Source organism: Toxorhynchites rutilus, chromosome 3 (assembly GCF_029784135.1).
Source record: "Toxorhynchites rutilus septentrionalis strain SRP chromosome 3, ASM2978413v1, whole genome shotgun sequence".
Taxonomy (NCBI): Eukaryota; Metazoa; Arthropoda; class Insecta; order Diptera; family Culicidae; genus Toxorhynchites; species Toxorhynchites rutilus.
Window position 1 is genome coordinate 69724291 of NC_073746.1, and position 13251 is coordinate 69737541.

At 41.3% G+C, this 13251-nt stretch overlaps 1 protein-coding gene and 1 non-coding gene across 4 annotated transcripts in view; both read left to right on the forward strand.

The window, feature by feature from the left end:
• Positions 1–10163, forward strand: part of LOC129776395 (lachesin-like) — a 97456-nt gene extending 87293 nt beyond the window's left edge. For all 3 annotated transcript variants that reach the window (XM_055782021.1, XM_055782022.1, XM_055782023.1), the window contains 7 exons: positions 725–822; positions 1002–1209; positions 8839–8997; positions 9114–9242; positions 9335–9472; positions 9545–9703; positions 9773–10163. In XM_055782021.1, the coding sequence (XP_055637996.1) occupies positions 725–822; positions 1002–1209; positions 8839–8997; positions 9114–9242; positions 9335–9472; positions 9545–9703; positions 9773–9981 (1100 nt within the window). In that variant the 3' untranslated portion in view covers positions 9982–10163. The remainder of the gene's footprint in view (positions 1–724; positions 823–1001; positions 1210–8838; positions 8998–9113; positions 9243–9334; positions 9473–9544; positions 9704–9772) is intronic.
• Trnal-uag (transfer RNA leucine (anticodon UAG)) lies at positions 3071–3150 on the forward strand. Its single transcript has one exon. It is a non-coding gene; the product is annotated as a tRNA-Leu (tRNA).
• Positions 10164–13251: the final 3088 nt, after the last annotated feature.

Genomic DNA, 13251 nt, shown 5'->3' on the forward strand with positions numbered 1-13251 from the left:
TCGGATTTATATGAACAAAATTCACAAATTTGTCCGTGGTTCTGAACACAACACTGCACGCTCTTTTATATGTGTGAGTAGTTTCCGTGGACGATAAAAATATCTAGCTCACTTGTGGCATACGTCTAACCACGTTGAACTCAAACATCGATACACGCATACGAGATACAAAAGAGAAAGAAACGAATTCATTTTTAAGGGAGTCACTTCGGAATGCAATGAGGTCCATTTCTCGACGAAGGATGAAATGATATAGTCAAGTCGTACAGGGAGATACCTACTAAACGCCCGACTTACTATTGAGTCATGTTGACGGAGAAACTGCGTGAAGAAGCCAAAAGTCAATTCCAGTTGAATTTCTTCATAATCCGCTGGCTATCCTCAGTTGAATATGACTATGCCGAGCTCTGCTCGCTATCCTTAATTTACATAAACAAGTGATGAAATCCCTGGAATAGTTATATTTAAAAATTTAAAGTGCAAAAGGTTGAATAATAAATTTTTCCTCACAACTGCCTTAAATTCATCTGCCGTTTCTCGAGAGAAAACACATCTATGAGAAAAACAAATTTGGAATAGAGCGAGAAAAAGGGTTCATGTTGCAGTCAATAATAAATATTACACTTTTCACCAAGTTTCATTTCGAACAGGACTAGCTTAATTGGCATTTTATTCGTTCCGTCGACTCTATACATCTTTCGTTTGTTTTCTTGTCCCATTCCAGTCGACCCCAAATTCAGCGCACCGATTTCCAACGTGACCGTTCCGGTTGGGCGGGAGGGCGTGATGACGTGCACTGTTCACGATTTGCACAAATATAAGGTAATTTTCGCACAGTTATACGGCTCATCTGAGTGTGTGGAAATCACAACCATTGATGGTTGTTAAATCCATCATCTCCACCAAGCTGGGCTATAATTAACTGTGATGTGTGTACACTTTTGGCTGCATCAAGCGAAGGCCACTCGACACCGGAATTGACGTCTTATCGTTCGTTGCAGGTCGCGTGGCTTCGAGTGGACACTCAAACGATACTGACGATCGAAACGCTGGTCATAACCAAGAGCGAGCGGATTTCCGTCACCCACACCGAGCAGCGCATCTGGCAGCTTCGGATCAAGGACATCAAAGAGTCCGACAAGGGTTGGTACATGTGTCAGATCAATACCGACCCCATGAAGAGCCAGATGGGATATCTCAACGTCGTGGGTGAGTCTTTTTTTAGAATTGTATAGAACATTCGAATCCATCAACCAGAGCCAAAAGAGCAAAAGAGAGGAGGAAGAGCTCATTAGGTCCTACTAAACACGTTCACACCACCATCAAATAAACAACTGGAAGTCGCAACTCAGAAATCCACCGAATGAATATTGAGGGGTGTCTCGGAACGCCCCAAACCACGACAGCATATTATTACTACAAATTCCTCTAATCACTGATTTGCGTGTCTGCAGATAGGATAATAATTTACCCTTAACTGCCGAGCGGCAGAAGTCAGTTTTGGAAGACCACCGTTTGAGGAGGACTTACAATCATGACTATTTGGGTCGAATTTAGCCCAAATTGGTGGCCGCCCTTCGAAGGTGTTTGAGTATCATTCCGAAGGCGAACGGGTGGGTGGTGTTAAAATTTTAATCACAACCATTTACATGTGTATTTTTGGGTCTTCACTGTAGTAAATTGTACGCGCAAGCTGCCAGTTCGCAACAGCACGCTAAATCGAAAACGCTCAAGATGTGGGTAATTATTTAGACTTAACCTTTTCATTCAATGTTCAGCACAAAAGTCGGGAAGCTGCACAACAGAACAATGTAAATAATACAAACCATTATAGGTACACACGCAATTAGCAGTGTAACTTCATGCGAATCGAATTCCGACCATGGTAACCAAGGTAGCATACCTCTTGAATCAACTGCCCCACCCCCTTCCCCATCAAGATGTGGTGGGTAGTATTTTGAGACGCTTGGTAAAGTGATCATCGAGTGCGGGTTTCTGAAATCGTACCAATCATTCAGACTGCCTTTCTAATGCAGAACTACCGAATGCTAAGATTTTGTGTAATCCCTCCCTCCGGTCCCTTGCATCCCCCTAAACCGGGCCGGGAGTGCGTAACATCAAAAGGGTAACCGGGGAAGGAAACCGGGCAAGCAATCGTCGTTCTGCGAAAGAAGCAAAATAAATGTCACCTACCGTGCAATAGAGAGAGCCTCACTTCGAGCGTTTGGAAGGTGTGAATAAAAACATCGAAATTTTAACAGTTTCGTGCCAAATGATAATCATGGAAACGACTGCTGGCGACTCGCAGCAGGATTGGGTGGGTGGACTTGGGCGAAACTTTACCTTGAGTTACTGCTGGATTGTGATGCAATGTGTTTTTCCTAGGATTGCCACAGAAATGAAAGTAACATAAAATTAATGATTATGAGCAATTAAGTGTGGTAGTCGGGTAAGAGTAGGGAAGGGGGAGAGCGTTGAATTAGAGAACAGAACCAAAATCTTAGCGCAGGGCCAGTTCACGTTTTACCATTTAACCGATGTTTTTCCTCTGTCGATCATGGAAGGGGTGAGAGTCATTTCGTGCTCCATTATTGAATTTCTCTGGACTATTTACGTTGAAACAGAACGAAGTTTAATTTAGCCTATCGCTTCTATTTTCCGGTTTTGATCTGGTTTTGGATGTCAACCTTCTTCTCCAGATATACCACAAATAGCTATTTCGCTGAATGATTACATCAGGTCGATACACTACAAGATTTCTGGTCTTGTCACAAACTATCAATTTCAAACCCCGCACTCAATAAGAACATTTGAAAAGCACAGTAAAGCAGGAAATTAAGTAGAAAAATAAACAGTGCACGAAAAAGGCAGAGGAAAACACATCTGCATCTATCTATTTTTCTAAATAAAGGTCAGAAAAAATGTGGTTTATATGGGGGTAATGAATTCATTTTCACTAGCATACTTTCCACATTTCCATCCAATAATAATGCACAGTATATTTCCTGAATCTGGCTCTTATGTCTCAATTATCATTATCATTTCTCTCGAAAATTTAATTTCCACGAGAGGCAGCGTGGCCGAGCGGTCTAAGGCGCTGGTTTTAGGCACCAGTCAGAAATGGCGTGGGTTCGAATCCCACCGCTGTCAGTTCATTTTTTAGACGTCACATACTTCCATTTAAAAACCATTTGAGAGTTATTTTGATGTCACATATTTGTTTTATGAGTGCTTTTGTCATTTTATGATTTTGCGATTGTTGTCAGGATAAGTTAATTTGTTTTCATCATGATACATGGGTTGCGCTGAATAACTCGAGAACTAATCAAGCAAATAGAATCAAACTTGGCATATAAAGGTTTTGGGGATCGATAAACGTTTCTATGGTGATGCGACATTCTTCCCCTCTCTCTCTGAGGGGAGGCTGCCATACAAATGAAACACAAATTTCTGCATAACTCGAGAACTAATTAAGCAAATGGAGCCAAATTTGGGATTTGATGGTTTTTGGGTACGAGAAATGTTTCTATTATGGTATGACCCCTCCCTTCTCTGGAATAGAGAGGGGTTCCATAAAAATAATACACATATCCCAACCAAACATGACAATTGAAAATTTTCGGCAAACTCTGAAGGAAAATGGAAAAATTCGAAAAATTCAATTCGGCATATGTTCTACAATATCATATTGACGAGCGTTGTTAGTCCATTTGATGCCGACAGTTAGCGCTCATCTTCCGAGCCAAGCAGACGCGTTTCACGCTTTAGCTAAAATAGGAAGTCAATACAAGTTAACTTTTCTAACGTTCCGCTGCGTCATTATTGTCGCCGAGCCGCTGCGTGTTGTCGCATACTACGACTCCGCGATGGTTCGCCACGAAAACACATTCCGCATAGATTATGCAGTGTTGCAACGAAAACCGGACTATGCGAAAGTGCAAAATTTCGTTGGGATTGTTCTGGGTTTAAAACCAGGTGAAGTGACGCGAATCCAATGCAGCCGAAGCCTTGGATGTGCCTTCGTGAAGGTCGTTGATCTAGCGCTGGTACAAAAAGTGTGCGAAGAGCACGATGGGAAACACGAAGTGACAGTGGAAGGAGGGGTGAAGTTTCCCCTACGAATTACGATGGAGGACGGTGCAGTGGAGGTCAAATTGTTCGATTTGTCTGAAGACGTATCGGATGAAGCCATCAACGAATTCCTCTCCGCATATGGTGATGATATTTCAGTACGGGATCAGATATGCGGAAATGACCAGCAGTACTTCTTTCCGGGTATCTGCACAGGTGTTCGAATCGCGAAAATGATCGTGAAACAAAATATTGAGTCGTGGGTTGTCATTGATGGTGAATTAACATTGCTGTCTTATTTTAGACAGCGTCAAACATGTCGACACTGCCGGGAATTCATCCATGTCGGAGCGTCCTGTGTTCAGAACAAAAAGCTGCTAGTGCAAAAATCGTACGCCGATGCTACGAAACAGCCCGCAGCAGCAACAGCAAAGCCGATTGCAAAGCCGCCAGTCCAAAAATAGCGAAACCGAGGCAAGATACGTCAGCATTGCGATTCCCGCCGTCGAAAAACCAGAAACAGCAACAACAGTCGATGCCTGTACAGACAAATAAACCGATCGATACGCAGTCGGTATCACAATTTCCTCACTATTCCCATCATACCCATATCGGATTCGAAACAACCATCGGATAGCAGGTCATTGCCCAGCACTTCTGGTCAACAACCTCCTGCTAGTGGCGAAGTGTACCACGGACCTGCTAGTGGAAAATCCGTTGGGAACGGAACAGACGAAGCAGCAATTTCAATCACACGCTCGAGAACACGCCGGCAATGCAATAAGCGCCGGGACGAAAGCGACGACGAGCGGGAACAGGCCAATATACAATGACTCATATCGTCAGTTACAACGTCGCCACTATAAACATAAACACTATTACCAACGAAACGAAGATCAATGCCCTCAAAACCTTCTGCAGAACGATGGATCTCGACATCGTGTTCTTGCAAGAGGTAGAGAACGAGCAGCTGCTTATTCCTGGCTCCAATGTCAAGGTCATCAGGTTGATCAGTCAAGGAGAGGGACGGCAATAGCACTAAAAGAGTACATACGTTTCTCCCATATCGAAAAAAGTTTGGACGACCGACTGATTGCTCTTCGCGTCGAAAACACGACATTGGCCAACATCTACGCACCATCGGCCACAGCAATGCGCGCCGAACGAGAGCGTTTCTTTAATGACACAATTTCTTTTTATTTACGTCATAATACCGACAATATGATTCTCGCTGGCGACTTCAACTGTGTGCTGCGCACATGTGACTCAACAGGCTACAACAACAGCCCCGCCCTCCATTCCACCATACAGCAGCTCCAACTCAGCGACACATGGGTGAAATTGTATCCCACGACTCCTGCCCCCACATATATAACGCACAACTCTGTCTCTCGGCTCGATCGCATCTACGTCACCCATGGACTTTGCAGGCATCTGCGAAATGCAGCAACACACATGTGCTCGTTAACAAATCATACAGCGCTAACTGCTCGTATATGCCTCCCAAGCCTCGGACGCGCACCTGGTCGTGCATACTGGTCGCTACGTTCACATGTTTTAACAGCAGAGAACATAGACGAATTCCAAATCTCCTGGCAATATGTGACAAGACAGAGACAAAACTACCCAAACTGGCTCACGTGGTGGCTATCATTTGCTAAGAAAAAAATTCAGTCCTTTATTCGATGGAAAAAACCCAGAAGAGTACAGCGTATTTTACTCGGAACATCAACGACTATACACGCAATTTAAGCAAGCGTATGATGGGTATTTCCAGAATTCTGCGATGCTAACCACAATAAACCGTATCAAGGCACAAATGCTCGCACATCAGCGCAGTTTCTCTCAAAATTTCATGCGCACCAACGACACCATTATTGCTGGAGAAAACATCAGTACATTTCAGCTGGGTGGGAGACGTAGTAAAAAAAACATTATCACAGAAATGCGTGGCGAAAACGACGAAGCTCTAAACACTTCCGAAGCGATCGAGAACCATCTGCTTCGGTATTTCACGAGATTGTACACAGCGACAGAGGTAGAGGACACATCACGGTATCCATTCCAATCCGAGAGGGTGATACCAATAAATGACGAGTCGAACGAAGCTTGCATGGCTGAGATAACAACAGCAGAAATTTGGTCATCAATTCGAACATTTTTAGGAATTATATCTTCAGCTTTCGCTTATAATCAGATAAGAGTGTATAGATCACGTTGGCCATGCTTCACTGTCAATTTTTTGTAAATTTGGAAAAATGTCGTCGAACGAAAAAGAGCGTCGTGAATTAATCCTGTGCACTCATTTCGAGAATCCGGAGTTTTGACATCGGGACATCGGTAAGATGCTGGGAATCGCCCAATCCACGGTCAGCAGAGTACTAAAACGATACTTCGAGAACCTAATCATCGACCGGAAGGTGAAGAACGGCAAAAATGGATGCTCCGTCATTGAAAAAGATCACAAGCGCGTAGTTAAGCAGCTTAGACGTGATCCGAGAAGTTCGGACCGGGATGTCGCCAATAAGCTGAATTTGTCAAGTTCATTCGTCCAGCGGACCAAGCAGCGGGAGGGCCTGCGTACATACAAGGTTCAGAAGGCTCCTAACCGCGACGAAAGGCAGAACATGGTGGGGAAGACGCGAGCCCGGAAGCTGTACACCGAAATGCTGACGAAGCCGCATTGCCTGGTAATGGACGATGAAATCTACGTCAAAGCGGACTTTCGTCAGCTGCCGGGCCTGTTGTTCTTCTCTGCAGAGGACAAATTCAGCGTTCCGGAGGAGATTCGCAAGCAGAAACTATCCAAGTTTGCCAAAAAGTACATGGTGTGGCAAGCGATCTGCTCTTGCGGGAAGCGGAGCGCCCCCTTCGTGATGACCGGCACGGTAAACGGGCAGGTTTACCTTAAGGAGTGCCTACAGAAGCGCTTACTATCACTATTGAAGCAGCACGAGGGCCCGACCATCTTCTGGCCGGATCTCGCTTCGTGCCACTATTCAAAGGACGTGTTGGAGTGGTTCGAAGCCAACGGGGTCACCTTCGGGCCAAAGGAAATGAACCCGCTAAACGTGCCGGAGCTTCGCCCAATAGAGAAATATTGGGCGATTATGAAGCAGGCCCTCCGGAAGAACCCAAAAGTTGTCAAATCGGAGGCGGACTTCAAGAGAAAATGGATTTCTGTTCAAAAAAAACTACAACCTGACGTTGTACAGAACCTTATGGACGGGGTAAAGAGGAAGGTGCGAGCATACGGGCTTGGGCTCGAAGTATGAATAAAAAGAAAATGCCAAAAGTTGTTTAATAGTTTTTATTTTACTGTCAAAAGGATCGGTCTACTGGGCGAATTTCTACAGCGTTTTTTTCCGTGATGCAATTTGATGTGACACACCCTTTACAAATACGCTCTTGCTTCGCGCTTCCACTGTTTCAATGATTATTGGAAAATCGAATCTCAAAAAATGAACGCTATTGGGCGAAAAAACGAAAAAACACGCTTTTTTAAACTCTACTCGCGAAATCAACCGATGTTGTACAATTTTCTCACACGGTGAATAAAACCGAAACACGTTCAACCATGTTGCGCGACGAAAAAACAACCAAACGCGGAGCAAACTAAAATGCATCTATACCCAACGACTGCCCGATCGGGACTCACAATTTGCAATAATCATAATCTTCTCCGCAAAGTCTCTTCAGCATCTAAATATTACTTCGTTATAACGAGCTAAGCGGGAACATCTATAAATGTGTGATTGATTGGATATATTCTCTGTTTTATTAACTCCATAAAATTCATCAAAAAATGTTAAATATTAAATAATAAATATAATTTTTTGTGTCCAGTTTTTATTCCTGTCAGCCTAACTACAAGTAAAGCTATAACAGTTTCTATTCCAGTTCAAACCGTATGTTAGTGGCAACAAACGACGAACAAAACTGTAGACCAACACTTAGTTTAGAAAAAAAGAAGTTTAAAGTTTAAAAGAAAATTTAAGTTTAAAAGATCATTATTGGAGCAAGGTAAAATGGCGGAAGAGAGAAACTTTTCTAAGAACATTTTTCAGAAAGCATTACTTAATCAACACTCATGACAAACGCATTGGTGGCTCTGATCAGTGACAGTATTGCCGGATCCTACAAATGAAGAGGATTTCAATGTTGAATGTTGAGCTCAGACTAGAGCTCAAACTTTGGTCTTGGAAAAGGCCGTTTGGATGTGCACTGGAGAAATAAAACAGAAAAAAAAACATTTGAGCATTTCATTTCATCGTTTTACTGTTAGATCCCTTGGCGATGAACTGGAATTGACCCAGACTACGTTGTGAGAAAAGTATGTTTGTCAAACTTGTTCCCAAAGTACATACGGCTGAACAGGACGTAACACTGTCGCAGTCGTCCTACAGCTTCAATCTCTCCCCAGCGACTATTCCTCTCGCATCAAGAAAGATTTCAAAAGAAAACGATTCGACACGATTGTATCGGTTCTTTGAAAAATACCAAATTACGATATGAGAAATGAATTCTTGTGCGAAATCTGCTCTCAGGCAGCCCAGCCTCGCGTTAGTTTAGCTGGAGTGGAATTTTGAAAAATTAGTGGGAACCAAGTCAAATATTTTTTGTAAGGAGGATATAAGCATCAGGAGGAGATGCAACATCAGGTTGAGAATTCGTCTTCATTTTTGAAATAAAAAGTAAAGAATATAATCTGTCGAGTGATTCTGATAACAGGTAATTATCCATTCCGATGTTATCCATTTCCAACAGTTCCGCCGGACATTCTGGACTACCAAACCAGCCAGGACATGACGGTTGTGGAGGGCTCGAACGTTACCTTGACCTGCACTGCGACGGGCGTCCCCAGCCCGACGATACTGTGGAAGCGTGCCGGCGAAAAGTCGCTCGCCACCGTGGAAAACTCAGGAAGTAAGTCTGTCCATACCCGCGTACCTCCTTCTGAATTAGCCCCTTGCCCAATGAATTCATTAGCGATAAATTTATTTCGTGCTTGTCTGAATTCTTTTTCGGTACTACCTGGGCAGTCACCACACACGACGGGTCTGTTTTGAATATCTACAACATTCAACGCCACAATGCGGGAGCATACCATTGCATTGCTTCGAATGGTGTCTCGCCAACCGTGAGCAAACGAATTATGGTTACTGTCGATTGTGAGTAAAACTGGAAAGGGTATCCGCATCTTTGGTATAATTATGTATCGCTTTTTTTCCCTCACCTTTTTTCCCAATGCTCGCACAAACAGTTCCCCCAATTGTGAGGGTACCAATCCGGCAGTTCACCACCGAAATAGGCCAGAAAGCCACGCTGGAATGCTTCATCGAAGCCCACCCAGATCCGATTGCCTACTGGATGAAGGCGAAGGGTGAAATTATTCTACCAGGTAAGCAGTTGTGTCGCGTTGCCTTAATTAGGATAGCGATTAAAATTGAGATATTTCCTCCCCCGCGTGTAGGCGTCAGCGAGGTGAAACAGTTCGCCGAGAATATTTACAAAGTAACAATGCAGATAGCGATCCACCTGCAGAAGGCCAGCGATTTTGGAATCTACAAGTGTGTAGCCAAAAACGAGCTTGGGGTGGCCGAGGATGCTGCCAAGATACAAAAAAGGATGAGTATGATCTTCCGAGCAAACCGTCCACTTGTTGATATTATACGTATTATTTGTTTTGGTCGCATTCCAGGTAGGATAACAATTGTGGATGAACCTCCTACAATGGTTTTGGATGAGACTCATCCAAATAATATTGGAACAGCGGTGAGCCGTCAGAACAAGTTCCGGGAAATGATTCTTAGGGCAAAGAGCTCATCAGTTTCTGCCGCATCTTTGCAACGGACAAGCGAATTACTTTTAGCGGTTGCGATAGTGCTTGCGAGAATATGCCACTCTTGATTCGTGCTTAATTAAGAGATAGGAATGAAGCGCAGAAAAAATCTATACGAATTATTAACTAGTGAAAATAAGTGACAAGCTATCCGAAACAATACGATCAAAATTGTTAAATTTATGAATTAGCCGTTGTAAGAAATTTGCCATTGATATTTATGATATAAAGCTGTAAATACAATCCGAGAGAGAGAGAATGATCCCTTCGACTATTGTTTCCTTCATCCGATTGTTGCTCATACACTCTGTCAAACTTCTATAAGACCACCCTGATTCTATTTCGTTGCAATACAAACAGTTAGAATTTCAACAAGATACATTCACACATTGTTGAATTCTTAGAATAAAGTATATTTAACGTCAATTTCGTTCAAAAGAATTGTTTTTTATCTTTATTGTGCTCGAATATGATAATTTCGGCTGTCCAGTTTCTATAAGACCACTCCAAAATTCATAAGAATTATCAATGAAAAATTCAAAACGATTGGCTGATTTACATGTCAATAGTTGGTGACCTTGCCATTTCGACTAATAACCTTGAAAATTCGTGTTGTTATTCGTTAAGTTGGTTTCAAACCTAGATTGCCTAGTGTGTAGATGGCCTAACTCTTCCACCATTGCACAATGGTCCAAGAGGTGCATTTAAGTGGAAATTAGCATTTAGAGCTCAACAGTTATTCTCTAGGCAAAAACTGTCTTCGACAAAGTTGTTACATATAATAGAGCGCTCATTTTTATGTTATCAAAAATAGGGCGGCCAAAATGTTCGATGAAATAAAAAATATAACTTTCTTATCTTTATAGACAGAGGTGAATATAGTTCGACAATGTTGTATCCCCAGTTATTTGAGACATCAATCTCTTAAAATAATCGATATAGCGCCTTTTTTCTAAATTGCTTTATGGTTACCATAAAAAACTGTTGTTTTACTCTAACTTTTATATTTCAAATTCTACATACAAAATGTCTTCGAAAGACTTTTAGAGCTTACTAATTCAAAAATTTTGCGATGCAGGACATGTCAATATCTCAACTCCACTCAAAGTTATTGATATGTCTTTCCAAAAAATACACTCTCTTCGTTTGTATGTCATTCTTTGTAGGGCAAGCATAAACAATTGGCGGCAATTGAAAAAACATATTTTACTCTACATAATGTGTGATTTTAAGAACTATGTTTTTTTGTGTTTGAGTAAATTAAAATTGAAATCATGAGTTTTTGAGTGAAAAACCATCACTTACTTTGAGTAGGATTTAGATATTGATATTGGCCTTGATATGCACTAATAGTCGTACGAAGACAGTTTTGATGTAAAACTTTAAATATAAGGTCGTCCGCAAACGGGTCAACTGAAACTCGATCTCAACTTGTCCTCAGTCTCAGCTGTCACACTTGAGCTCAACTTCGATCCGCACACGAAGCAACTCGAAACTGACAAGTATCGTTAAGTTTTGTCTGTCATCTTTAAATCGCAGAACCTGACTCTGGAACTTTTTTGAAGCGACAAAGACAATGGATTTTCATATGAAATGAACACACTTTCAAAATTAAAATTATGTATAAAAAATAACTTGTCAAATATGCATTCTGTGTTATTCACTGTGTTATCACATTTCTCACTACTGGTGAAACAATCTGGATCGTACATGATGTCTAAAGATTATTTTATATTATTATAATTAGTTTTGGTGGGATTATCACAAAAAACATAGAAAAGGATTAAATTAAGATCAGCACCACGTATTTCAAATCATTTAATAATACCAAATAAAATATTAATTCAAATTTTAACGATTTAAAACTGCCTTCAGGCCTGCTAAACTGATAGAGATTGTAATTTGTCATATTTACAACAATGCCGCCATAGATGTCGACACCGTAAAATTTCTTTGACGAATCAGTTGAACGAACCAGTGATGCCAGGTTAGGAGTTTAATCTTTTTACATGGTTTTTCAATTTGTAGCACAGGTTTTGAAAACCGAACATTTTAACATTTTTCCGCACATGAAATATATAAGTAAACTGCTATAGTGAATTGAAAGTATCCATTTTGCTTAAAACAAATATTTTTTTTTATTCACCTTCTCCCGACTCATGTCCAATCACTGTTCTTTAGATGCGCTATTCTTTCGTTTCGATCTTGCCAGCAGCAATCTCTGTGTTTGTGGCCAAGGTTACCACGACATCGAGCACGTTGTTTGGTCGTGTGAGATCGAATTTAGAAAACTCCCTTCGGACCCGAGGTAGACAGCCCAATGTACCGGTGAGAGATGTGTTGGCTCGGTTAGACCTCGATTACATGTCCCTAATATATGTTTTCCTTAAAACTATCGATCTCCGTGTATGATTGTCCGTACACCCTTATCCCTTCCTTTTTTTTCCTTCGCGAGCGACTGTTTCCCTTCTGACTAACTATAGAATAAGCTGAAATGTATATACATAATAGATATAATAATAGATTTAAGAATTGAGTATGATGAGCGTGAGTGTGAATGCGAGTGTGAACATTGTTCAATATCCTTATATCCCCTCCTATTCCAATAGAAACTATGTCACCCTTCTAATCTCGAGTCGACCGCGAGTAATCGGTATCCTACTTTATTAACCCTAGATTTAAGGAAACATGTTGATATATACTAACAAAAGTATAGCTAAGAGTTCGGCTCCTTTAAAACTATGTAACTGAGCCTGTAAAAATAAATGACTTAAAAATGAGTGGGTTATATCTATGATATAACCGCAAGGTTGACGTGGAACTACCTTAGCTTAGCAATCATTCGTTTGTATTGATTAAATTCTTGATTGAATGAAACAGTTTCCAAATTCAATTGAGTTCAATATATTTGCTCTGTGAGTGAAAAAAATGAACAAATGCCGTGTAAAGTCAATTCATTTATTGTGATTGATTGTTCTTCGTTACAAGTAAATTTAATGACGGACCTTTTACGTTTGGTATGATGACTAGAACAAAATATATGTACGGAAGAATTATCAAACGTTTGATGAACCAGCCTAAGGCTGAAAATCGTTCCAATAAAGACAAAAAAAAATTATCAAACGATTATTTTATTTCACATTTCCCTCTGAAGTTTACATCCCAAAAGTGTACATACTTCTCGAATCTCGAATTTGCTTGAAACTGGGAAGTTCATTCGCTTCTAGTGGCTGCACGATTTTCCCAGGTTCCTAAGTTTAGAAGATCATGTTAGGACAGACATATTCCACTCTGCACAACGCTTGCATATCATAAGGCGCTAAGACGCTCAGCAGAGT